At 35.1% G+C, this 27,953-nt stretch overlaps 1 protein-coding gene across 5 annotated transcripts in view; it reads left to right on the forward strand.

The window, feature by feature from the left end:
* The window catches only part of LOC110255677 (uncharacterized), a 1,749,062-nt gene that overhangs the window by 206,647 nt on the left and 1,514,462 nt on the right, over positions 1-27,953 (forward strand). For 3 of the 5 annotated variants that reach the window (XR_014817781.1, XM_084979938.1, XM_084979941.1), the window contains exons 2-3: positions 12,726-12,813; positions 13,730-14,256. Coding sequence is in view for 2 of the 5 variants with exons in the window: in XM_084979938.1 (XP_084836064.1) it covers positions 14,168-14,256 (89 nt within the window). In the remaining 3 variants the exon portion in view is untranslated. Of the gene's footprint in view, positions 1-12,368; positions 12,593-12,725; positions 12,814-13,729; positions 14,257-27,953 lie in introns of those variants that run through there. The other 2 variants (XM_084979939.1, XM_084979940.1) reach the window with 1 other exon arrangement.

The following is a 27,953-nucleotide window of genomic DNA, read 5'->3' on the forward strand; positions in this document are numbered from 1 at the left end:
GAGCATAGGAGGGAATGTATGTTTTTGAATGAAAGTTTTTCTGGATATATGCCTGGGAAAGGGATTGCTAGATCATATGGTAGTCCTATATTTAGTTTTCTGAAGACCCTCCATACTGTTTTCCACAGTGGTTGTACTAATTTACATTTCAGTCAACAGTGAAGGATGGTTCCCTTTTCTCCACATCTTCTCCAGCATTTGCTATTTGTTGCCTTGTTAATAATAGTCATTCTGATCTGTGTGAAGTGATATCTCATTATAGTTTTGATTTGCATTTCTCTAATAATTAGCGATGTTAAATTAAGCATTTTTTTCATGTGCCTGCTGCCCATCTATATGTCTTCTTTGGACAAATGTCTATTTAGCTCTTCTGCCCATTTTTCAATTGGGTTGATGTTTTTTGATATTGTTGAGTTGTATGAGTTGCTTGTACATTTTGGAGGTTAGGTCCCTGTCAGTAGCATCATTTGCAAAGATTTTCTCCTATTCTGTGTGTTGTCTTTTTGTTTTTTAATGGTTTCCTTTGCTGTGCAAAATCTTTTGTGTTTTATTATGCCCCATTGGTTTGGTTTTGTCTTTTTTTTTTTTTTTTTGTCTTTTTGCCACTTCTTGGGCTGCTCTCGTGGCATGTGGAGGTTCCCAGGTTAGGGGTCCAATCAGAGCTGTAGCCACCGGCCTGCGCCAGAGCCACAGCAACACGGGATCCGAGCCGTGTCTGCGACTTAAACCACAGCTCATGGCAATTTCAGATCCTTAACCCACTGAGCAAGGCCAGGCATCAAACCCACAACCTCATGGTTCCTAGTCAGATTCATTAACCACTGCGCCATGACGGGAACTCCTATTTTTGCCTTTAATGTCATTATTCAAGGAGGCAGATGAAACAAATGTTGCTGTGATTTATGTTGAAGAGCATTCTGCATGTGTTTTCTTCTAGGAGTTTTATAGTGTCTGGCCTTACATTTAGGTACTTAATACATTTTTAATTTATTTTTGTGATTGGTATTGGAGAATGTTCTAATTTTATTCTTTTACATGTAGCTGTCCAGTTTTCCAAGAACCTCTTATTGAAGAGGCTATCTTTCCTCCACTGTATGTTCTTGCCTCCTTTGTCATAGCAAGAACTCAAATAAGTGACCTAAATGTACACCTAATATATCTAGAGAAGGAAGAATACACAAGGTCCAAAATCAGTAGAAGGCAATAAATCATAAAAACTAGAGCAGAAATTAATGACATAAAGACAAAGAAAACAATAGAGAACACCAATGGAACCAAAAGTTGCTTCTTTGAAAAGATCAACAAAATTGATAAACTTAGCCAGACTCATCAAGAAAAAAAGGGAGAGGGTTCAAATAAATAAAATTAGAAGTGAAAAATGAAAAGTTACAACTGACACCACAGAAATACAAAGGATCATAAAAGACTACTGTGAGCAACACTCTGCCAATAAAATGGACACCCTTAAAGGAATGGACAAATTCTAATGAAGGTACAACCTAGCAAGACTGAAGCAGGAAGAAATAGAAAATATGAATAGACAAATCACAAGTACTGAAATTGAAAATGTGACTAAAGAACGTCCAAAGAAAAAAGTCCAGGACCAGATGGCTTCACAGGTGAATTCCTCCAAACATTCAGATAAGCGTTAACACTTATTCTTCTGAAACTCTTCCAAAATAATTGCAGAGGAAGGAACACTCCCAAGCTCATTCTATGAAACAACCATCACCCTGATAACAAAACCAGACAGATACAACAAAAAAGAAAATTTCAGGTGAATATCACTGATGAACATAAATGCAAAACTCCTCAACAATAAATTAGCAAACCACATCCAAATATATGTTTTCTTAAATCTTAATGCATAGTCAGGTTGTTACATGACTCCATCATGTGATTTTTTTTCTTCAGTTAAAAATCATGTAAGCCAATAAGCCGTGCATTCAATTCCTCTAGAAGCAGGAGAATGGTTTACTATGACTCTAGTAAGTTTTCCCGAGAGTAAACTTAGCCACATACAACTTCTTGACCTACATATACAAAATAGCTTAATCTACCACAAAGCCACATCAAATTCTCTGCTGAACGTATTTTTGTAATATACAGTTCTATCATTTCCTCTGTTAATGTTTTGTGTGTGTTTGCTAAAATATTCCTGTCTCTGAACCTGCCACTTGTAATTTTTCCATGTCAGAGAAAAAGGGTGAATGAATCTTTTTAAAAATCTATAATGATAATCTTCCTAGTCGCAAGCCTCTATTTGATGACAATGTACTAAACACTTTCATAATCATTACCATATTTTATCCTCACAATTCTGCCAGACAGGTATCATTATTTCCATTTTAAATGTGATGAATATAAGATTCAGAGAAACTGTCATTGTTTATACAACTAAGAGCTGTTATTCACTATAATTTGAGATCACATCACAATTCATTCTCAACTTTATAATTTCATGTTCATCAATCTGATTCACATCCCTATAACTGTGCATTGAAACAGAATTTCTTAGTCTAAATTCAGTAAGGTTTAATCAGCTCTCTCCCTTAATCTTTCATTGTCTGGCAAAGTTGATCAAATCATTACACAAAATTCATTTGAATAATGTCAGGCTTCTGGCTCCACTTTGATGTTTCCATTACTCCAGCTCCTCATCTTCTTCCTACTAACTGTAGTCATTCCAATGTCCTTTTCCTTATTCTCTTTTCTTTAGTATTTTATTCTGGATATTTTATTTGCATTTAGAGGCTCAACTCTCAGATCAAGTTAATGACTCCTGATTGTTATCTTGAATGCTGCCTCTCCCCCAAACACAACACTCCAGCCTCCATTATTATAGGCTGAATAATGGCCCCAGGGATGTCTGTGTCCTAATTCAGAAACTGAATATTTTACAGGATAGGACAAAAGGAACTTTGCAGATGTGATTAGATGAAGGGCTTTGAGATGGGAAGAGTATCCTGGATTATTTAGGTGGGCCCATTGTAATCATGGGAGTTCTTGTAAGAGGGAAGCACTAGGATCAGCATGTGTATAGGAGATGGGACAGCAGAAGCAATAGGTTGGAGTGATACAAAACAAGGACATTGAGCCAGGGGATGCTAAAAATGACTTCTAGAAGCTAAAAAAGATTCTTTTTTCAGAATATCCAGAAGGAACCAAGCCCTGCCAATACCTTTACATTAGGTCATTGAGGCTGATTTGGGATTTCTGACTTCCAGATAATAAAAGTGGTTTTTTAAGATGGTAAGTCTATGGTAATTTGTTACAGCAGTGATAAGAAAATGATGTAGCTCCTGATTCTGAATAAACTTTCCATCTGGTTACAATTAAGTAAGTCTAAAATGAAATTTCTCATCCTAAAAGTAAATGTCAGTTCTTTCTTATCCAAGGAATCAAATACCTCCCTAAGTCTTACTTTTTCTTCATCATGTCACTCTTTCCCACTTTCCATCCTCTAATCCGAATTTAGGCATCAATCAACTTCTGCCCAAACTACTACTGAAGAGAATTCTCACCTAATTCCTTTTCACCAAGCTTTCTTTACTTCAATGGATCAAGTGCCTTTTACAGCAACCTTCTATATATTTTCATTTCTCTTCTGCTCTAAAATTTTCAAAGCCTGCTTATTGATTAATTAAATAAATTATAGATTCTTTAATATATTAAGGAGTATTCAAGGGTCTCTTCATTTTTCAGTACACATTTATATACTTTCTCTTCTCCAAGAAGAAAAATTACTGCTTTTCTGTTTCAAGGTATATAACACATTTTATATCATAGTGTTAAATAATAACATGAATTATTGTTTTAAGTATAAAATTGTTAATATACTTATTAAATTTTAAGATTCTGAAAACAGAAAAGAGGGGCTCTTTTTTTGTTATTTCCCCAATACAATTTTTTTCCACTGTGCAACATGGGTACCCAGTTACACGTACATGTACACTTTTTTTTCACACATTATCATGCTCCATCCTAAGTGACCTGACAGTTCCCAGGGTTATACAGCAGAATCTCATTGCTTATCCATTCCAAAGACAATAGTTTGTATCTATTAACACCAAGATCTCAATCCATCCAACTCCCTCCCTCTCCCCCTTGGCAACTACAAGTCTATTCCCAAGTCCATTATTTTCTTTTCTGTGGAAAGGTTAATTTGTGCTATATATTAGATTCCTGATATAAGTGATAACATATGCTATTTGTCTTTCTCTTTCTGACTTCCTTCACTCAGCATGAGAGTCTCTAGTTCCATCCATGTTGCTGCAAATGGCAGTATTTTGTTCTTTTTTTATACATGAGAAGTATTCCATTCTGTGTATATATATATATATATCTTCCTAATCCAATCATATGTTAATGGACATTTGGGTTGTTTCCATGTCCTGGCTATTGTGAATAGTGCTGCAGTGAACATGCAGGTGCATGTGTCTTTTTTAAGGAAAGTTTTGTCTGGATAGATGCCCAAAGTGGGATTGCTGAGTCCTATGGTAGTTCTATGTATATATTTCTAAGGTACCTCCATACTTTTCTCCATAGTGGTTGTACCAGCTTACATTCCCACCAACAGTGCAGAAGGGTTCCATTTTCTCCACACCTCCTCCAGCATTTATTTGTGGACTTATTAATGATGGCCATTCTGAATAATATTTTATTTCTGTGCCTACTTTTACAGAATGATAAATGGAATAGTATTAAATGATATTAATTGAGCAAAAGAAAAATTTAAATGACAAATATAGCTATGTAATAGGTATTGGCACATTCTCTTTCTTTCTTTTTTTCTTTCCTTTCTTCCTTCCTTGCTTCCTCCCTTCTTTCTCCCAGAAAACCAAGAAAATGGAGCTACATAAAAACAGGGAATAGTTTTTGAAATATTTTCAATGTAAGAAATTATGTATAACTAAACACAAATTAACATTAAGTAGACAAAATTTTTCAACATGTACAATATTACATATTACTTATTAAATATTTACAGATACCATATATGTAACCTACTATATAGTGGAGGGTGATCAACTTAATACTGTGTAATAACCTATATGGGAAAAGAATCTGAAAAGGAATGGGTATATGTATAACTGATTTACTTTTCTGTACATCTGAAACAAGCACAACTTTCTAAGTCAACTCTACTGCAAGAAAATTTATTTATTTATTTATTTATTTTAGGGACATACCCACGGCATATGGAGTTTCCTAGCCTAGGGGTCAAATCAGAGCTATAGCCACTGGCCTACGCCACCGCCACAGTGACGCCAGATCTGAGTTGTATGTGCAAACACCACCACAGCTCCTTGGTTATTCCAGATCCTTAACCCACTGAGCAAGGCCAGGAATTGAACCTGTGTCCTCATGGTTACTAGTCAGATTCATTTCCACTGACCCACTACGGGAACTCCATATTTAAAATAGAAGTAAAATAATAGCACCATGTCTTTTTATTGATTTTTCTTTATTACTATTATTTTCAATTTTATTGATTTCTGTTCTTAATGATTAATACTTTTTTTTTTTTTTTTTGCCTCAGGTTTCTTTTACTCTTCTTCTTGATTACCGACATGGGACTCAGGATTTGATTTTATTTGTTTCCTCTTTTGTAAGATATGTAATTACATAAATATGTCATTCTCAGCACTACCAAGTTATGCCTTACAAATTTTGATACGCTTTATATTCATTTTCATTTAGTTCAATAAAATTTTTATTTTCCTAAGATTTCTTCTTTGACACTTGGGTTATTTAGAAGTGTGTTTTTTAGTTTCCAGGTGTTTTGGAGATTATGCTGTTTTCTTTCAATGATTTCAGTTTGATTTCATTGTGGTAAAAGAACATACTCTATATACTTTCAATTATTTTAAATTGGCTGAGGTATGTTTTATGTCCCATCATATGGTATAACTTGGTGTGTACCATGCCCCTATTGTTGTGTGAAGTATTCCTTAAATGTCACTTGTCGCTTGATAGTGCTTTTTTTTTCAATATCCTTGCAGCTATGCTCTGTAGCTGTTACATCAACTGTTAAGAGAAGTGTGTTGAATTCTCCAACTTCAATTTTGAATTTGCCTATATCTCTTTTTGGTTCTTTTAGTTCTGTTTCACAGTTTGTCATGGTATTGTTTGGTATTTTCACATTTAGGAGTCTATGTCTTATCATTGCATTGTCCCTTTTGAATCATTACATAATGCCCCTTTATGTCTTTGGTAATATTTTTTGGTTTTAAATCATATTTATTTTATAATCATAGAGATACTTTTGCTTTTTTGATTAATGTTTGCATGGTATATATTTTCTATTTTTTATTTTCAACCTGCTTATAGTGTTATTTGAAGTGAGTTTTATTATAGGTAGCATATAAATGAGTCATATTTTTAATCCACTTCACTAATCTCTATTTTGGGGGATATATCTAGGAAATTTATATTTCGCATAATTATTGATATTTTAGGACCTAAGTATGCCATTTTACTTTTTTTTTTTCTGTTTTCCACTTCCCAGTTTTTTCTTCTTTCTGCTTTCTTATAGGTTTCTTCAACACATTAAGGTTCTATCTATTGTCTTTCTAAGCATATCGCTATGTATAGCATTTTTATTGGGTTTTTTTAGGTATTAAATATATATAGCTCATCACAGTCTAGTAGGGTTGTCACTTAATGAGTTTAAATAAAGAGTAGAAATCTTACTTCCCTTTACGTTCCTTTGCCCCCCTAATTTAAAATATAATTGTATTACATTTTCTTTTTCTTTATATATTTAAAATAACAACAGATGACATTATATTTTGTGCTTCACTCTTCAAACACAATTTTAAAATCTCAAGAGGAAGAGGCATGCCAATCCTATTTATTCATATTATGTTTACCAAGTGGTTTCTTTCCTGATATTCTAAGATTACTTATTTTATTGTTTCCTCTCTGTTTAAAGGATTTCTTTTTGCCTTTCCTTTAGGCTGGGCATGATAGCAATAACATCTCCTTTTATAAACTTAGCTGAAAAATATCTTAACTTCTCTATCACCATGAATGATGTTTTTTTTTGGGTATAGATCTTGGTGTTATGTGTGAGTGTGTGTGAGTGAGTGAGTGTTTTGGAGGTCCAAGCCTGAGAACTTGGAGAACTGAGTGTGTAGTTCTGGTCCAAGGGCCAGCAGTTTTGAGACACCGGAAGAACCAGTGTCCCCATTCTAAAGAAGTTAGGCTATGGATTCTCTTACTGTGGAGAAGTCCAGCCTTTCTGTCCTATCAGACTTTTAACTAGCTGTATGAGGCTCACCTTCATCAGGGAGGGTGATGTGCATTCCTCAGTTTACCAATTTACATGTTAATTTCATTGAAAAACACCCACATATAAACACCCAGTATAATATTTGACCAAATACCTGGGCACCCCATGGCTCAGTCAAAGCGAAACATAAACTTAATGTCATACTCAATAGTGAAAGTTAGTTTAAGCAATAACAATGCATTCAAAGAAATAATCAACATCCATTAACATTGATGGTTATGAATATAATATGGACACAGGACAGGTGCTATCTAAAGAATTACAAATATTTTAAAAGATAAAAGTGGCATGATTTGTATTTAATACTAGATGATATATGTCCATGAATGCCTTGAAGTGATAACAATAATTGAAATTATGTGGTGAACATTTTAGTTATTTTTATAACAAAATATGATCATATTGATTTTATAATAAAACAGTATTTTCAAAAGTGGTTTTACATTTGCAAGTCAATTTTAAAATTCTCAAAATGTGATTATGGTGAACGAAAATGTCCATAATCTCATCACATATTAAAAATTATAGTTAATATTTTGGCCTTTTTTTTGTATGCTAAAGCAACACAAACATCTTTGTAATTAATTATGTAATTGTTGAATGCCAGCTTGGTCTCCAGGTTCTGTTTTATATAGTAGGATATAGCAGTAAGCTAGAGACAGTAACAACAAAATTTTCCATCCTTTGTGGAGCTTACCTTCTAGTGATTATCTTTAATGCTCAAATGTTTACTTTGCTTCATGTCAAAATGTATGGTAAGAATTTTCATTTATTACCTGATTTTATAAGTGCTATTTCAATCTATGCCTTATATTGCATACGATGTACTCACAATAGATTTTTTTTAAAAAAATGTTTCTTTTTACTGTCCAATATTGGATGTCATGCATTTCTTCAGGAAGAAAAATACTATAATAAATTACTTGAATATTTACCTGTACAGTTATTTTATTCTGGATTTGAGTTCTATTTAACCCTAAGATAGCACCAGAAATTGTGTTACTGAGACTAAATGAATGTATATCTTGAGGCTTTGGATATAGTTTGATAAATCGCTCATCCAAATATGCCTGATCAGACTTCTAATAGCAACACATGAGAGTGTCCATCTAGCCTTACACTGTTCTGGATAGAGTGTTGTATAATTATTCTCTAATTATTTTAGTTCAAAACTGCTATCTCAGTGTTTTTCTGTCTCTTTGTTCATTTCTATTTCGTATTAAGATCGTCATGTCTCCTATTTGTGTTTCTTCCTTTCTGTCTATTTATAATGTTTCTTTGTCCCATTAGCTATTGGACTCTTCTTGTTATAATGTTTAAGCTCTCTATATCCAATGCTAATTGTACACATTTTTCAAATTTGCTATTTTCTTTTAATTGTGACTGCCTTCTGACAGAGGGGTTACTACTCTTATCATTGTTATGACCAGTGGTACAGCAGCACAAAAACTGTTTTCCTGTAATGAAATTGATCCATCTTCCAGGGTGCTGATTTCTAAGCTGAAGAATCATTTTTCTGTAGATGTTGGTTGAATATTCTCTGCTTTTGAGCTTTAAACATTTTATTAGAGTCATGTTAAATCTGAAATCACTCAGTGTTACTATGAGGTAAGAATCTAAGTTTTTTCCCTTTTCAAATTCTAATCGATTCCCCCCAGCACTTTTACTTTACTAGGTTTGGTTAATTCATTGATTAGTATGATCTCTAATCATTACAAAATTTTTATCTGGAATGAGGAGAGCCCCTTTTAAGCAGAACTAATTTGTTTTAGTATTGCATACATTTCGGCTGAATGTTTGTCTCTGCATATTTTATTCTCATTGATCAGAGAGTGATAAGTGAGTAAAAGGATGATTCTCCAACCAGCCAGGTGAGTTAATGAGCCTTGACAGTTAATAGAGGAGCCAGAGCAGTTTAATCACCTTTACATCCATGCCTTAAATATATAAAACAGAAAGTTATGAAACATTTAAGAGGCAAGATGTAATCAATCACACATTGAACCCAAACTAATTTACTTTATTTGTTCCTAAATTTCTATGGTTTCTTCCATTCCAGAAGTCCCCTTAGTATTTTTCTTATCACTTGTTTTTTGTTTGTTTCTGGTAATTTTACGGCTGCTCCTGCAGTATATGAAAGTTCCTGGGCCAGGTATTGAATCTGAGCTGCAGCCGTGACCTATACCACAGCTTCTGCCATGCTGGGTCCTTTAACCCACTATGCCAGGCCAGGGACTGAACCTGCCCCTGTGCAGTGACTTGAGCTGCTGCAGACAGATTCTTAACTCCCAGTGTGACAGTGAGAACTCCATTACTTTTCTTATCACTTTTATGAAAGAAATTTTCATTTTTGATGTTTGACTGCTGACAGGTTTCAAGCCCCACTCCTCCTCTTTCCTATTCTGACTGCACAATCTGATAAGACTGAGTGGCCCCACCCCATGACACTAGTGAGAAGTTCAGAACTCCCAACTTCTTCTTTGACCAATCCCTGTGTCCCCAATCACCATAATACCCCAAGCCAGTCACCCCTTCCTCTCTCTCAAAACATATTTAGAACTTTGTGGGAGAAAAGTATTTTCATAACCTATTTGTGCATGCATGGTGTCATCAACCTCAATATCTAAACCAGTTTTTAGATCCGTCCTGCCTCTGTGAGGTGACTACAACATACTCAATTTGAATTTTGTGATAATGACATCAGTACAAGTCTGACCCATCAATTGTTGCTGATTATGAAGTCTAAATTATAATGTTTTCCAAGGAGTTGGAAATAACTTAGTCCATTAGTTTTCATGGTGTCACTACTTCACATCAGTTTGTTTTGAATTGGGAAATGTAAAAGTCTGTTTCCTCCTCTTTCTATTTTTTTTCCTATTTTTCCTAAATTTTCTATTTCTGTTAATTTCTAAGAAACCAAAGCAGCACTGCCTATGTGTACGTGACTCACAAAGTTTACGTGAAATATTGCTTTTGAAAGCTTCATTCAGTGTTTTCTTAATGATTGTGGTCCCTAATATGCAAACATAGTTGTCTGAGAGATTTAAAATTTGAGGAGAGATTGCAGCAAGAGATAAATGTGAAAAATAAGTAGCTTTATTAAACTTAGGAGTTCCCACTGTGGCGCAACAGGAACCACGACATCTCTGATGCACATTTGATCCCTGGCCAGGCATAGTGGGTTAAAGTATCCAGCATTGCCTCAGCTGTGGTGTTGGTCACTTGCAGCTCCAATCTGATCCCTGGCCCAGGAACTCCATATGCTTCGGGGCAGCCAAAAAACAAAAGAAATATTAACTAAGTCTTATGATGGAGTAGCTTTGCTCTTGAGCCAAGCTTACTCTGACTAGTCCTCTCTACTCTAGAGATCAGAGAGTCCCTCATTGTAAGATAGCAAAAAGTTGACTTTCTGTAACATTATGTTAGACATTGTCTGCATGTGTTTCAATTTTCATGTACTGTAAACATGGAATATATAGGAAATATATATGTATATACATATGTGTAAAAATGCAGATATAAATATGTATACAATATGTATAATATTTTTCAGTATGTATATGTATACTGAAGACTAGTACATATTTGCTTTTAGAAATGTGTTTATTTTCAAATATTTCATGTTTTATGAAATAAAGTACAATCTTGTCTGGTGATTTCCATAGGGGAAGATAGCTTTTATTTATTTTTTTACTTTTTTATTTTATTTATTTATTTATTTTTTGTCTTTTTTTTTTTTTTTCTTTTTGCTATTTCTTGGGCTGCTCCTGCGGCATATGGAGGTTCCCAGGCTAGGGGTCGAATTGGAGCTGTAGCTGCCAGACTACACCAGAGCCACAGCAACGCGGGATCCGAGCTGCATCTGCAACCTACACCACAGCTCACGGCAACGCCGGATCGTTAACCCACTGAGCACGGGCAGGGACCGAACCCGCAACCTCACGGTTCCTAGTCGGATTCGTTAACCACTGCGCCACGTCGGGAACTCCAGCTTTTATTTTTGAAAAAGATGTTTTTCAAGTTTTGCTTTCTTCTTAGATCAAAGGTAGGATATGAAGAGAAGAGGGGATTGTATTTCCAAACTCTCATTTAGAAATGAGTTTGAGAATTGTTGATTTTGTAAAATAAAGGGATATGGAGAATTGGCATGTGGGCAATTCAAGGAAGATTGTGGTGAAATAGTCACCTGCCATGGTTTAGAGAATTTTTGAACCTTAGATTTTGAGAAATAATTTTTATCAGTCTAACCTTGAGATCCTTATTAACTTTTCTCCTCACTGCCCTGCACAAAGGGCATTGTCATTCCTATACAACTGCTGCTTTTAGAAAAAAAATAGTATGTCTTTGGAGGGTAGTGGGATGTTTTAAGGGTTACTAGCATCTTCAAACATTCATTGCATGATCTACCTTGTAAAAATTGAGCCATGGGATATATATATAGTGAAAGGGAAAATAACATGTAACATAAAGGTTATGGTGTTTTTTATATTAAAATATTTTCGTTCAAATCAATTGGAATTTAGAATATTTTGATGTATGAAAACATGATATAATGAAGAAATGAAGGCTCTAAAATTTCACATATGCTGCTTAAAAACTACATACATATTTCCTTTTCAAGATGAATACAGGGAAATAATATACAACAGAATTATGAAGATGATATGACTTTAATAATCTTTTAATTTTTCTATATAATAATATGTGTGCAATGTACAGTAAGTGCTTATTATAATTATCTGTGAAAAGCTTATGATACTCATCTCAGTTAGGTAACTGAGGAAGCTATCTTAGTTATTGATGAGTTGTTCCCTGTTATGACATGCAGGACATACTGCTTTAAATTACTTCTGATCAGGAGAATTTTTCTCAAAGGCACATATTCATGCATGTCCAAATATGGATGTAAGTTAAGGGTGTGATATAAAGTAGGTAGGTGAAAGTACTTCCTTTGAGAAAAATAAATTATTGTTAAAAGGCAGCTGGTTCCTATACACTTGATCTGGGATAGGTGAATTCTGAGGAGTAACTGACGAGGCAAAGAAAACTCTATAGTCCAGGACAGTATTCCAAACCCAACAGCCATCTGAAGCAAAGGAATATTGAAAACTGTACACCCACGATATCTTAGAGGTTTACTAGAGGACTGTGTTCAGCCAAATAACTGAACACCATAAACAGACCACCAAAGTATCAGTGTAACTCTTCTTCAAAAGCCAGTTGCAATGAAACATTGTTGAATGGAGAAGCATCTGAAAGTTGGGGATATTAGGGAAGCTGCCTGCTGGGGTGAAGGTGAGTTTTGGGGTATCCTTTCTTGGAAAGAGGTTGGGATGATTGTGATAAGCTTTCTATGAGGAAGAAGGGAGTAAAGCAGACTCAAATTACTTTGTGGAGAAAGACTGAGGTTATCCTTTTCCTTCCACAGGAGAGCGATTATGCCTGAGGAAAGAGAACCTACAAATAACCAAATAACTGCTCTGTAGGAGCTTCAGTTCCACCACAAATTTTCATAGGTAATCATGCCTTGAGTTTGCTGTCTATCTGGGTGATGACTACTGCTTTTAGGCTGATTTATTTTCTTTCTCACCTGGGGTGACCTGGAAGTTGAAGGGTATAATAAGGTATCATCTAACCCTGAAGAAGAGGAAAATACAGCTCAGAAAGCTATTGCCTGAAGTGAGACTAGAATTTCCCTTTAACTTTTAAAATACTAGACTGAAGCAAATGTGGATATCAATAGAAATTTTCATTAGTGGGAACATTATGATGAAAACTGAAGTTATACATAATGGGAAATAAATTATAGATAGGTAGATACATAGAAAAAGTAGACATTATTTTAGATCATGGTTTTAGCTTATGAGGCTATTTTCTCAAAGGGAACAAAAATGTCTTATTTGAGGAGTGATTTTACTGGGGTGGGGTGGTAGAATAAGAAGAATTAGAAATGAAAGACACACTGATTTAGGGAGTTTATGAAGCTATGGGGGCCATAGGTGTTTACTGGAAGTGGAAAAGACAGGTTAACTGTCAAAGGCAAAAATAACTGCCAGATGGGAGCTGAAAGTTGGCAGGAGAATGCAGAATGCAGCACATATAAGAGTTCCACAGGCAATGGCTCCTTTCATGAGGAACCTGACTACTTCCAACCCGGTCTGGAGCAGTGTCTAGCCAACAAGGCTCTGTGCTCTGGTGTTTCCTAGTTGTGATGTCTCAGAATAAAGAGGCGAGTAAAAGAAAGAAACATTTATCTTTCATACCAATACCAGGCTTTCATCCAAACTGACGTCTGCTTGTGCAAGTCTCTAGCGCAGTGCCTAATAGTTTGTAAATATTCAGGATCCATTTGTGTGTGTGTGTGTGTGAGTGTGTGTGTGTGTAAGTATAACATTTCATCTGTTCTCCTTTTTTTTTTTTTTTTCCTTTCAGCTAACTTGACTGCTAGATGACTCCCATGCCATACCTGCTGGAGGTAGCCTGATCAAAAAAATTTGTAGTTGCAGAGATGATTCTTCTTTTCATCTCCTGTAACACCTATACCTTTCCTCTGTCTATCCACTAAAAGGAGCGTTGCTTACACATGTATTCCATGCAGATCCAAAATGCCTTACCAAATGGTAAAGCATATATAGATGAATTAGATGCAGGATTTAATACACAAAAAGAGTGGATCTTGGTGTTCTGAGGGGCCATCTCTTGCTCCCTGCCTACTAGTGTGCACTGCACATCTTGAGCCCCCAGTCTGAGACCCATATAGAAAAGGACGACATCGAGCAAAGGGCATAGGTGGAAACTCCCTCTCCCTACAACACATCATCAGATGCTCTGTGCTCCAAAGTTTAAAAAGAGCAAGAAGACTTGCTTCAGATGGCTGGTGCCACTGTTACCGTCCCCATCTCAGATTCCGAGAGGAGTACAGGATGGAGGACAGCAGGTGGCTTTCCATGTGTGAAAAGGTAATGGCTTGAAAATTAAGAGGATCCTTTTGAACTGGGCTCAGCAAACCGTATAATTCCAACAGAGATTGCTACTCTGTCTTGAGTGGCCAAGTAAAAGTCTCAGCTTGCTTTTCTCTAGTTTACTGAGATATTGTAGTTTTCATGTGAATTACTAAGAATAACATAGTTTTACCTAAGGAAGCAACATTTCAAAAATATATCAAGGTCATCTTGAAGCGGAATTGTATTGCTTTTTTTTTTTTTTCTTTTTGTGTCTTTTTAGGGCTGCACCCGTGTGGAGGTTACCAGGCTAGGGGTCCAGTCAGAGCGATAGCTGACAGCCTATGCCACAGCCACAGCAACGTGGGATCCAAGCCACGTCTTTGACCTACATCACAGTTCACGGCAATGCTGAATCCTTAACCCACTGAGCAAGGCCAGGGATTGAACCTGCGTCCTCATGGATACTAGTCAGGTTCGTTACCCACTGAGCCATGATAGGAACTCCCTAGATCATATTGCTTTCTATTTTGTATTAGTACCATGAGTGCAGGAGTGCTGGTAAATGGAAAAAAATTTTTTTAAATGAGACATTGGTAAGAGGATACCAAAATGTTTGACAAGGGGCTAATGGCTGTGGTTTACAAATGGGACTCTGCTGGATAGGTAGATTCTTCAGATTAATCTGGGTGTCAGAAAAGATGCTGGGGTAAACACAGGGTAAAACTGTTACTCAGAAATTAAGTGTGGCACCCCCTTCAATCTCAAAACAGTCTTTCAGCAGGATCATTTCTTATCCATTGAATAGCTCTGGGGTTTGGGGCAGAAGCTCTACTTGCTGGTTAGGTTAAGTACTAGATAATTTTATACTGAAAAAAAAAAAGGTAACACATGGTCAAACTTGAGTAAAATCAAACAGGAAGACTTGCTGCTCAGGCTGTGTGATACATAGTGTATAATATGATTTCACTCACCTTTGCAATCATAGTACTAGAAGCAAAAGATTAATTACTTTGAAATTTAAGCTAAGAATATCTCTTAGGTATGTTTAGGTATGTATCAATCGAGGCTTTTCCCCATTTGCTCTCTGGGTCCTGGGTCACCTGGGAGACAGTGATTTCTACTCTCTTTACTCCAGAGACATCAGATGCATAAGGGAATAATAGGGAAGAAGTCTTAATTTAAAAAGAAATTAGAACAGTGATGTTCATGTACACATGCCCAGAATGACTGTCTTTCTAAAGGAAGAGCAAGAATAGTGCAAAGTTGCTAAGTTGAATAACAGTCAGAGAAGAAAAAGGGTTGAGAGGACAGAAAGAAGAGTTTGGGAGGCAGTGGTTCTGTAGGAGAGAAGGCTTCTTTCTTAGGGCAGGGCTGAACTGTGACACAGACTGAAACAGAAGAAGATGGTCACAACCGCTTTTATTTTCTAAAATTTTATTAGATGTGATTGACTTACAACATTGTGTTAGTTTCAGGTATACAGCAAAGTGAATCAGTTAAACATATACATATATCCATTCCTTTTCAGATTCTTTTTCCCCATATAGATTATGACACTATACTGAGTAGACATCCCTGTCCTATACAGTGGGTTCTTGTTACATATATATGTAGTAGTGTGTAGAATCCCAACCTCCTAATTTATTCCTCTGCTCCCCAACATTTCCCCACCATATGTTTGGTTTTGAAATCTTTGAGTCTGTTTCAATTTTGGTCACAGCCTCTAGATGGAAGTACCAGTCTGGTGTGCAGAGCAGACCAGGACTGACCTCTCTCATCACATCTTGGTCTAAAAAAAAATGAAGAGCACTTCTGTCCAATGGCATTTCTGGGAATGATAAAATGAAAGTAAAAGAAGTGTTTTCTCTCTCCTCAGATGATACTTGCATAGGAAATTAAATGGTAGTGAATGAACAGCACTAAAGCCTAGAAGAGAAAGTTGTAGAGAAGCAAAAAGAAGCCTGAGAGCTAAGCCAGCTGCAGAGGAGATGCCCACTCTTACTGGACAATTTGTAAATTCCTCCTAAGTGGGAAACCGAAGCCCATCTAGAAATCTGATTTCAGCCCAGACTGTGGCTCTTGCCACTGATAAGATTGCCTGTCCCAGGTCAGGTACTTTCCTGGAAAAATAGAGGTACTGGTTTCCTTATAGATTTTCATAAGCAGGAAAATCATGAAATTTGTAGCTTATAGGCATGTATAACTGCTCAAGGCAATTATTTCTGAGAATAGTTGGTCTAAATACTTGTTAGAGTCTCAGAATTAAGGCAGGCTTCCTGGAAAGTTCAACTGTGTCATTGAGTGGAGAGTGATCTTTTTTGAATAGCTTATACCATGTCCCACATGAAAATACATGCAATTCCTTAATCTTATATGTTCATCCCAACTCTGACTCTTCAAGTGTTTTAAGAAACAGTTAGTGATGATGGAAGCAAGAGGACTAGATAATCTCTTTTCTTTCCATGTGGACTTTCCTCTGAGACAATCTTGGATCTCTCTTGAAAGAAAAATAAAAACACAAACTTCTCCCTTATTTACCTCTTGCAGGAAATCTGCGAGGGCTTCTTTGCCTAGAGATTAGTCACTTGGAAGTTTGTCTGCTTTATGCTTGCTGCTCGCATTTACATACTCAAAGTAATGGCAGCCCAGAGATCAGAGTGAAGTTGCAACCCAAGACAGTGGGGAGGCCAGTCTGGGGTTACAGACCCCTGAGCCCTTAGGAATTCAAAACCTTGAAGGATCCTGCTATGTGGGATCCTACTGCATAGCCCTCAGATAGAAGAGGGCTCTTAGTATAACAAGAAGCAGAAGGGGCTTGACTCTGATATTTCCAAGTTATATTTACAGTTGTCTAGAGGCAGGAAGACATATTGCCTTTCTTGGAAAGGAAGCCATAATATCCCCCCATGGGAAAGGGGCAGCCAGGCTAATTTTAGGATGATCAAGCCAAGCATGTGAGCTTATGAATTGGACATCTTTGAGATAAGCAAATGTGTAGCTGGAGTGAGGGAAAACTCTATAACAAAAATCCTCTGTTATTGGCTTCTGCAGGAACCAATTCTTCTTAAATATTAGAGATGCTGGAGTAACCAGATTGAGGAATAAGCTAATTTGTCAGAGTTCTGCCATGAACAAACTCACTCTAAAATCTCTTTCTTCACTAACATATTTTAACTTTGAAGATTTTGGAAACAGGGCTGAGAATGGGAATCTTATTTTCCAACAAGAAATCATGATACATGAAGAGGCTGTCTGACCTTAGCCCAGCTGAGGTCTCTGTCTTGAAATCATAAAGATTCCAAAGAGTTGAACACAAGCCCAGTGTTCAGGTCAAGAGGACAACAGAAGCTTTGCAATCAGAGATACATGAATAAAAATTCAATTGCTTTCACTTAATTTTTTTCTTTTATTGTTTCTTTTTTGGCTACCAAGCCACATATGAAATTCCTGGGCCAGGTATCAGATGCTAGCTGTACTTGCAACCTACATATGATATACCTGCCCCACTGTGAGCTTTTGCTTATGGATTATTAGATCTCCTGTGATCTAATAATCTTGCTTCCCTATACCTCATTGTTTTCATTTGTAAAATGGGAATAACGATAGACATAAGCAATTGTTGTAAAATATATCACATCTGTAACTAAAACACTTGGCAGTGTTTGGCGTGTAGTACATTTCCAAAATGGTACTTATTGTTATTAATCTGAATATGCTTTCTGAGCATTGTTTTCTTAAAATAGTAATTATGTCTTTATTTATGTATTTATTTTTATGGCCACACCTGTGGCATATGGAATTTCCTGGGCCAGAGATTGAATCTGAGCCGTAGCTGTGACCTATGCCACAGCTGTGCTAATGCCTTGATCCTTTAACCTCACTGCATTGAGCTGGAGATCAAACCCTTACCTCCACAGTGACTGGAGATGCTGCAGTTGGATACATAACCCACTGTGCCACAGTAGGAACTCCATTATATGCCAAAATTCTTGTATAATAAGAGTTTTGAGGTAGCAACTTGGGATGGTGAGCTATTTAGGAATCATATCAGATGAAACCTAGCTAAAGAATCAGGTGATGGTGGACTGGAAGAAAAAGACACATCAGAAAATAGTCTTATATAAATGCAGAATCTTGTGTTATTAGAAGGTCGATATAGGCAGATTTACAAGGAGTCAAGCTTTAATACCTTGTAAAGAATTTCAACAAAATTTGTGATGCATATACATAGCAGATGATGAGCTCCCTATCAAAAAATGCTGACATACAGGCTGGATGGTCTAATGCCTATCTTTATACTGAGTTAATGTTAGAAATTGGTTTTAAACCCATTACTTTATAAATTACATATAACTGCCATAAAGCTAGGACAAACTGACAAATAAGTACATCATCCATGGATAATTATTAACATTTTAATTTAGATATATGTTTCATAAATTACATAATCAGCCTGTACATATTTTATGATCCACTTCTAATTCACTGAATATAACGTAATAGTAAGGGAATTTTCTATCATATAAATGACTTTAATTCCTACACATTATATGATGCCATTTAATCACTGATTATTTAGTGCCTTCTCAGGACAACCACCCTCCTAGAATAGTACAATTATGGTCCCTGTTATCAAAAAGCTTACCTTCTGATGTGGAAAACTGTATAAGTTAAAATGTTATTATTAAGGTACTGAAAATTAAAACCAAAATGAGATACCAGTGCACACCCATTCAAGTGGCTATAGTGCAAAGACAATATAACATTTCTCTCACTTACTGACCACAGGGGTTCTGGAGCTCAATTCTGCCTTTGTACATATTAGCTGTGTGATCTTGGGCAAGGTACCTAGCTTGTTACATGCCTCTAAAGACCAAAAAACCCTACATTTTCTGGCAAATGAACAAAATGTTAGCTGTTATTGAGCAATTATATATTGCTAGTCCATTGGGATATTTATGATGGCTTAATGAGTATCTTGTAGTTAAATCTATGAACATATGCCTGATTCTTTCCTCAGGATAAATTCACAAAGGTGAGACTACAATTAATAAAAAAATACATATTTTAAAGTTATTTGATATCACTTGACAAATTGGGAAATGCCCAGTCACACATCTAAGCATACAGAGACTGAGAAAAACATTTAACACACCTTATCTCCAAGGTAAGGGCCTAAAGCTCATATTTTTATTCCCAAGACTGTCTACAATAATGTTTTACACACTATTAAGTAGGTGTTCATTGAATGAGTGACTGACTGCATCTTCCAGAGATAAGGATGACTTAATAATTGGAGAATTTCTTTGGTGACCAGAGGTATAGAGACAGTTTTGCAAAGTCCTGTATATGGTTTCCTCTTTAATGCCTTCACCCCTGACGTGGAAGGACAAAGGTCAGACTCTCAAGAGAAAATATTAGAATAGAAACTGCAGGTGAGTGGTTATGTTGAAAGGGCACTGTCTCCTTCCATTCTTGGATTTCCTGTGATTTTTTTTTTTTTTTTGTCACAAATAGTCATTTTATGCTATTTAGCAATAGGGAAGTGATAAAAAAGATGAGTATCATTAAGATAATAAAATCACTAGTTGATAATGCATTAGAACCTCAAATACATTAAATACAAATTTGAAAATGAACGAATACATTTTGATGTAGTTATCAGGTCTGCATAATCATCTTAGCCGGTAGCAGAATTATGAAGGCAGGAAACACATCTTTTGTGTCCCAGATTATGCTTTTAATTACCTCTTCCATCCTTGGTGGCCCCTTGTCAGCTCAGACACATGCTAGCCTTCTACCCCTCCCATTTTCCTTTCTATACTTTGCATCGTAACCGACTACTCTCGAACAGGCAATAGATATGTTGTTCTTTCTGTAGTATACTTCTAAATACCTTCAACAAAAAGTTGATAGTGTGTATATATACTTATGGATTCCATTACCAGAAGTACACATGTGTTATGTATTTTGTTACATATACATTAATGTTAAGATATATATGAGTTGCGTATATATACAACTCACTTGTATGTGCACGTGTCCATGTGGTTGAAAAAGAGATAAATGGAAAAAAAATATTTTTCTTATATTTTACTTGATTTCGCTTTCCTAAGAACTTGTTTTATTTTCAGAAAAAAATTTTTTTCAGTGCTCAGTGAAAACTTCCCTGTTCATTATACATAGTCGAATAAAGGAGAGTAATAATATTTTGACATGATGATGATATGTAAGTTTACCTTTCTTCACACTCTTTAAAGTGTTTCATAAAACTAAAAAGATGGTGAGTAAAACATATTTTTCCATAGAGTGGGAGAGCCAATGTCAGTGTTTGAGATGAACTCACCAGTGAGGAGAGCACTGTGCCCGTCTTCACAAGGACTTCTTCAAATATGTTGTCTGTCTAGAAGGTCAAACAAAACCAGTTTTAAGAAATCTTGATCTGATATATGCTTATAAAGAAGAAGAGCTGACAGTCCTCAGCAGTCATGGCAGTAACTTAATTTACTTAGGCTAGAGAAATAAGTGACAGGTAGAGGAAATTTCTGTCAAAAGCTTGGAGCCCTTGAGATGAAAGTGAAACTCTTTTTTTATATAACCAAAGGTCAGATCCTTGGTACTTTTAAGAAGCCCTCCTTAATGGTCCCTATTTCTTGGTGTCAGAATGAAACTGAATAGGTTTTGAATTTTCTTGTAATGGAATCAGAACCTCAAGGAGATGAAGCAAAAAGATTAAGAAATAGGAGACTGAATAGATATGCTTGAAGTATGACTTTTTTACAATGGCAAGTTTAATATCTTTGTTTTCATTTTTATTACCTGTTGTCAACACAAGAAAATTTCTATCATTTTTGAAGATTTAGACCAGTTATAGTAAAATTATGACCACATATTTCTTCATCCTAAACTGTATTATTGACTATTATGTGTTACTATCTACCAGTATGGGTCTTTTAATTTATTTTTATTTTTTATGTATTTATTTTGGTGGGGCTGCACCATGGCCTCAGGACATTCCTGGACCAGGGATCAAACTCTGCCACAGCAGTGACAACACCAGATCTTTAATCCACTGTACCGGGGAACTCCATGAATCTTTTATGTTATTAAAATGCAGTGGTCATGCAAGGAATCTGAAAAACAATTATGCACACACACACATATATACACACACACACATATATATACGCATATATATATAATGAAAGCTGAATACAAGGTACGGTGAACAATAGAGTGGAAAGAGCTATATTATTGGTTCTAGGGAAATTCTCTTTAAGGAAATGGACCTCAACCCCAAGGGCAATGAGCTACACAGCAGGCAAGGGGGCAGGACAAAGAGAAAGCGTTAGAAGCTGGTTTGACACCCATTGGTAGGTCATGGGAAGGATTCACTTTTTTTTTTTTAATCTAATAGGAACTCATGCAGTGTTTTAAACAGTGTATTGACTTTTAACCATGTTTCAAGAACATCTTTAGCCATTTGAAAAAAGGGGGACTAAGAGGGTAACAGTCTCCCTTGATGTCCAGGAATTTTACAAAGGAAAAGAATGTCTGAAGCAAAATGAATAATAATTGCCTCTAATTTTTTTTTTTTGTTAAAGTTTTGATTGCTGAATATGTTCAACTCTGCCTATTAAATTCAAACTTCTATAAAGAATAGTAAAGAAAGGTAAAACTAAAGGTAAAAAAATCATCCCAGGAGAAAAAAATAAGGCCAGTAGGAGAGGAGAGAAAGAGATCTACAGGACAGGTCTGAGCTATTAAGTACTCGGATAAAATCAGTGCTCTTGAGAGTTCTAAAATGTGTTCATGTATTACGGTGACTTGTATTATTTTCTTTTTTTGGGATTTCCATATCATATATTACAATCATGGAACGTTTGTTTATCCTCTTCTCCTTAAAGACCATCGCTAAAGCACTGAAAGTTTTGTTATTCGGAAGAGTTGTGATAGCCGATAAAATTGAAATCGCTAAGACTTTAGCTAAATCACTCACATTTAACTACATCAGTACTTTGTCACTATATTCACCTCCTATTATATAGATAATGAGATGAATGTCCAGAAAGGAATGCCAGGTTTATAACAAACTCTGTGATTTTCTCATCTTTCTACTTTTTGCTCTTATTTTCTTTTTCCCATAAATTGTCTGCTGTACCACCAGGTTCACTGTCAGCAATAGGGGTAGATTTACATAGACCAGCCACAGTTTTTCCAGTAGTACTGTTACGGCTACAAATACATGCTTACAAAATTAAGAAATAGCACTGGGTACATAATTACCATTTTAAGAATATATACACTTAGGTCAGAAAATAATCATTGTTTTTAATATTACACATTAAGTGATAAATATAACAGTTTTTTATTGGCCCAGTGACATGTGCCAACCTGTGGCTTATATAATTTTTTTAAAAATATTTGTGATATAGTTGTCCCATTTATTCTCAAAGAAGTCAGAGAGTTTATTTTACTTCTCAAAGTAACCTAGTTATAAAGTCTAGGTTTTAATCTAGGTTTGTTTGCTTTCACTGTACTGTTCATGCTATGTTTAATGTATACTTTATATTACATGATTCTTTTGTTCCTCTTTATTTTTCATCAATCTTATGTTTTTAACTCTTTTGCTTTTTCACACTCTCCAATTCAGTCTCATCATTGACCCTGTTTTCTGTCTGTGTACTCTGATCATAGGCATGAATGGGTCTCCTTCACTCAAAAATTACTGGGCATGATATTCATTGTAAATTGTAACCTGTTGCTTTAATTCCTTGCATGCCTCTAACTGGACTTGGTCATCAAACTGCTTGTGCCATTAAATAAATTTATCCCAGAATATGTTTCATAGAACACTAGTCAATAGAAGTGTTCCTTGAAAACAGGATGCCGAAATCAAATAAGTTGAGAAAATTCTGCTGCTTTTATGCCTTTTCTCATGCTAAGTTATTCCTCATAAATGTTACCATGTGAAATTGTCATAGACATTGTACAGTTAAACAATTAATATTTTACCCATCTTAAAAATATATGACCATAGGCATTATTCATTTTGAAAAGAAAAAAAAAATTTCCTAGACTTCTATCTCTATCTCTACTCTTCTCACTGGAACTTCCTTGAAATATATTCAGGGTTTACCAAGCTAACATTTCTACATGGATTAGAGGAGTTGAGAAATAAAATGAGTGCCATCTTGCTATATACATGATATGCTTATGTTGCTATATTTGAAAAAATATAAAAGGAGAAGAAGGCAGTTGCATCTCTAAAACACCTGATTCTTGTAAGTCATCACTGACACAGAAAATCTGTTCTGGGAGGATTATTGGAATAATTATTACCTTTTTATAGCTTTCTTTTGGCAATAAGAAAAAATGACTCAAAAATCAGTGACCAACTAGACTAGCAATCCAGTTTTAATTGAGTCAGAAACTATTTACCTCTTTGCATAATTCTACTACCCAAACAATTATTGCTAAAATATATGCAAACTCAAATCCAAGATCCCACAGAGGAAATAATTCATTTTTCACTTAAAAAAATATGTATGGCAGTGCATGACCAACTAGATACAGTTCTTCTGGTCAATTGGTAGGGCGTGATCGGTCTCTGTGGGGAGCTATGCAGAACATTCATGTAAATTTTATTTAATTTGTGATCAGTCAGCCATAAAAGATAATAATAAATGTCTGGCTATAATATGACCTGATTGTCCTGGGAGTTCCCATCATGGTTCAGCAGAAATGAATCTGACTAGGAACCATGAGGTTGAGGGTTTGATCCCTGGCCTCGCTCAGTGGGTTAAGGATCCAGCGTTGCTGTGAGCTGTGGTGTAGGTTGCAGACATGGCTATGATCTGGCATTGCTGTGGCTCTGGTGTAGGCCAGCAGTTATAGTTCAGATTAGACCTCTAGCCTGGGAACCTCCATATGCCTCGAGTGCAGCCCTAAAAAGACAAAAGACAAAAAATAAAAATAAAAAAGATGACCTGATTGTCCCTGTCAAACATCACTGTAGCACAAAGCTTAACTACAGTGGAATTTACTATATACAAAAATGAATAAAAATATACAGGAGGTCTTTCTCACAGAGTTTGGGGGAGAAATATAAATAATTGAATTTAGGAAGAGAATTAAATTTACCCAGTCTACAGAAAGACTCAAGACAAGATGTGCTTTGACAGTAATCTTATTTAAGGAAGTTATCTTGGGAAATAATTATTAAAGAGGAATATTCTAAGCTAAAGAGAAATATTCTAAGCTAAAGAAAAAAGTTAACTTATTGGATTGTAGTTGGCCTATAACTGCTCTCAGTCAAATGTACTTAATCCAGTAAAAATGTCAACAGTGTCTGGAGAAGGTAAGCACTGAAGGAAAAGTGTGTCCAAGATACTATTATAGACCTCTTGGTGTTTTTATAATAAAATAATCTGTATATTCTTTTCATAATTAGTACTGATGTTCTACTGTTAATCATATACCATCCATAGATAAGAACAATGTGGTCAGTGATTGATTTGAGCTATGATAGCCTGATTTCTGGGCCCATCTCTACATATTTTGATTCAATATGTCTTCATAATTTATATATATTTATGTACTCATCTAGTCATAATAATTCATATTGTGACATGTTTATGAATTTCACATATATACATATATGTATAAAATGTTCCTTGTATGATATTTATAGTCTGATGTGGTATATATTGGGTGATTACTTCAAATTACATAAAATGTATCTAATATAAATATATGTGTTTAAGTCTCTATTATTTGATCACTCTTTATGACTAGACTAAAACATCTTATGTTTTAAATTTTAATTAATTTGACACCACATAAATGGCAATTCTATTCAGTGATCACTCATACATCTCCCACATAGTATTTTTAACCTCTTTTTTCAATATATTTATTTAAAAAATGTTTACTACATGTACATGAACACAGAATACCATATGGTATTGGGTATTAACTTAATTCTCTGCCTGATGAGAGGCATGAAACTATTCATAAATATTTATTTTACAATAAGATAAAGGGCATAGTGCTATGGAAGCAAAATATATGGATGTCTAAATAAAACTAGATAAACTTTTCTATAAAGACAACATTAAGTTGCATTTTTAAATATTATGTACCTATGACATTGATTTTATAAATGGAAGTTTGTATCTCTTGACTACCATCACCAATTTTACCCATTCCCCAACACACTTCCCTCTGACCACCACTAATCTGTCTTCTGTATATATTAGTTTTCTTTGTTTTGTTGTGTATTTTCATTTGTTTTGCCTTTTTAGATCCCACATACAAGTAAGATCATATGGTATTTGTCTTTCTTGCCTGACTTATTTCACTTAGCATATAATGCTCTCACGGTCCATCTGTATTATTGAAAATGATAATGTTTCATTCTCTTATATGTCTGAGTAATGTTCCATTTTGTGTGTGTGTGTGTGTGAGTGTGTACATGCATGTATCACATCTTATCCATTATCCATTGTCAGAGACTTAGTTTGTTTCCATAACTTGGCTATTATAAATAATGTTGCAGTGAACATAGAGATACACATATCTTTTTGAATTAGGGCTTTAGTATTTTGGGGGTAAATACTCAGAAGTGGAATAGCTGGATCATATGATAGCTCTATTTTTGATTTTGTGACGAACTCCCATCCTGCTTTCCGTAGAGGCTGCAACAGTTTGACTTCATACCAACAATGCATACAAGTTTCCTTTTCTCCTCATCCTTGTCAATACTTGTTATGTAATGTCTTTTTGATAACAGCCTTTCTAACAATATCATCTCATTGTTTTGATTTCCATTTCCCTGATGATTAGTGATGTGGATTATCTTTTCTTGTGCTATGGGTATCTATTGTGTCCTTTGGAAAAATGTCTATTCAATTTTCTGCCCATTTTTAAATCAAATTGTATGATTTTCTGTTTTTCTGTTGTATGAGTTCTTTATGTATTTTGGATATTAATGCTTAGATGGATATAGGTTTTGCAAATATCTTCTCTCACTGACTAGGTTGCCTTTTCATTTTGCAGATGCTTCCCTTCCCTGTGCAGAAATTTTCAGTTTGACGTAGTCTTGCTTGCTCATTTTTTTCTTTTATTGCCCTTGCCTTTGGAGTCAGATCTGGAAAAAAAAAAAATCACTAAGACCAATATCAAGGATCTTACTAGCTATGGTTTCTTCTAAAAGTTTCATTGTTTTGCATCTTTATATTCAAGTATTTATACATTTTGAGTTAATTTTTGTGCATAGTGTAAAGTAGTAGTCATAATTTCATTTTTTGTATGTGATTGTCCAATTTATATACAATATATTGAAGAGATTGTATTTTCCCCATTGTGTATTCTTTCCTCTTTTCTTGTAAGTGAATTGACCATACATGTGTAGGTTTATTTTGGGGCTCTCTATTCTGTTTAGTTGATTTACATGTCTGTTTTCATACCAATGCCATACTGTTTTGATTGCAATAGCTTTGTAATATAATTTGAAGTCAGGGAGCATGATAACACCAACTTTGTTCTTCTTTCTCGTGATTGCTTTGGCTGTTTGGAGTCTTTTGTGATTCCATACAAATTTTAGGATTATTTGTCCTATTTCTATGAAAAATACCACTGGGGTTTTGATAGGTATCAAATTGAATCCATAGATTACTTTGGTCTAATAAACATTTTCACAATACTAATTATTTCAACCCATGAGCATGGAATATATTTACATTTATTTATGTCTTTTTCAATTTGTTTCATCAGTATCTTATAGTTTTCAGTCTAAGCCTGTGACCTTTTGATGAAATTTATTCCTAGTTATTTTATTATTTTTGATACATTTTTAATTAGAATTTTTCCATAATTTCTCTTTTTGATAGTCTATTAGTATATAAAAATGTAATATTGTTTTTTTGTATTATGATTTTGTAGCTTGTGACTTTACTGCATTTTTTTTTATTAGTACTAACATTTGTTGCCATCATTTCTCTCTACAAAAGAATTTTCTCTGTATAAAATCATGTCATCCACAAATAATGAGTTTTATTTCTTCCCTTCCAACTTGGATAACTTTTATTTCCTTTTCTTGCCTAATTCCTCTGCTTAGGACTTCCAAACTATGTTGAAAAAGTTGCTTATGTTGTAGCTTGAAGAATGGATAGGAGATAGCTTTATGGGGAGGTAAAACTAGTGAAAAAAATCACAGGCTGCACATAGCTTGTGGAAGAAAGGAAGCCTCGAACAGGATGATGTGTTTGAGAACTGCAGTATAGCCCTCTGATTGGAGTGTAGTATGAAGAAGGAGGAGAGAAAGCTATCTGTAACTTGGAAGCACTATAAAAGTTGCAGGTTAAAATCTTCAAATTAAAAAAACTAGAAATTTGTTTAAATTCACTCCAGCCATTTTTTCCCCAAATTTCCATTTTAACTGTAACTGTCAGTCAGAGTTAATTTACAAGATATGTCTATAAGGCTTTATCAGATCTGTCTGCCCATAGTGTTCCCTCTGCAGAGGCTCCTACATTTTCATGATTGAATATACGCAGGACAAAGATGCATAAAATAGGTGCATTGGCTCATTTTACTCTGTAGTCCTCACTTATTTTTACATAGATTTTTCTCCAATGAATATAAGAGAAAATCAGGAAATCCTATCTCTAATTCCAGCCATTCAATCACCTGGCTTGGAAATCTTGAGC

The sequence above is a fragment of the Sus scrofa genome, chromosome 10 (assembly GCF_054392235.1).
Source record: "Sus scrofa isolate SSC_HxYL_T2T_F1_AM1 chromosome 10, Sscrofa_HxYL_maternal_Yorkshire_Landrace_v2.0, whole genome shotgun sequence".
Lineage (NCBI taxonomy): Eukaryota > Metazoa > Chordata > Mammalia > Artiodactyla > Suidae > Sus > Sus scrofa.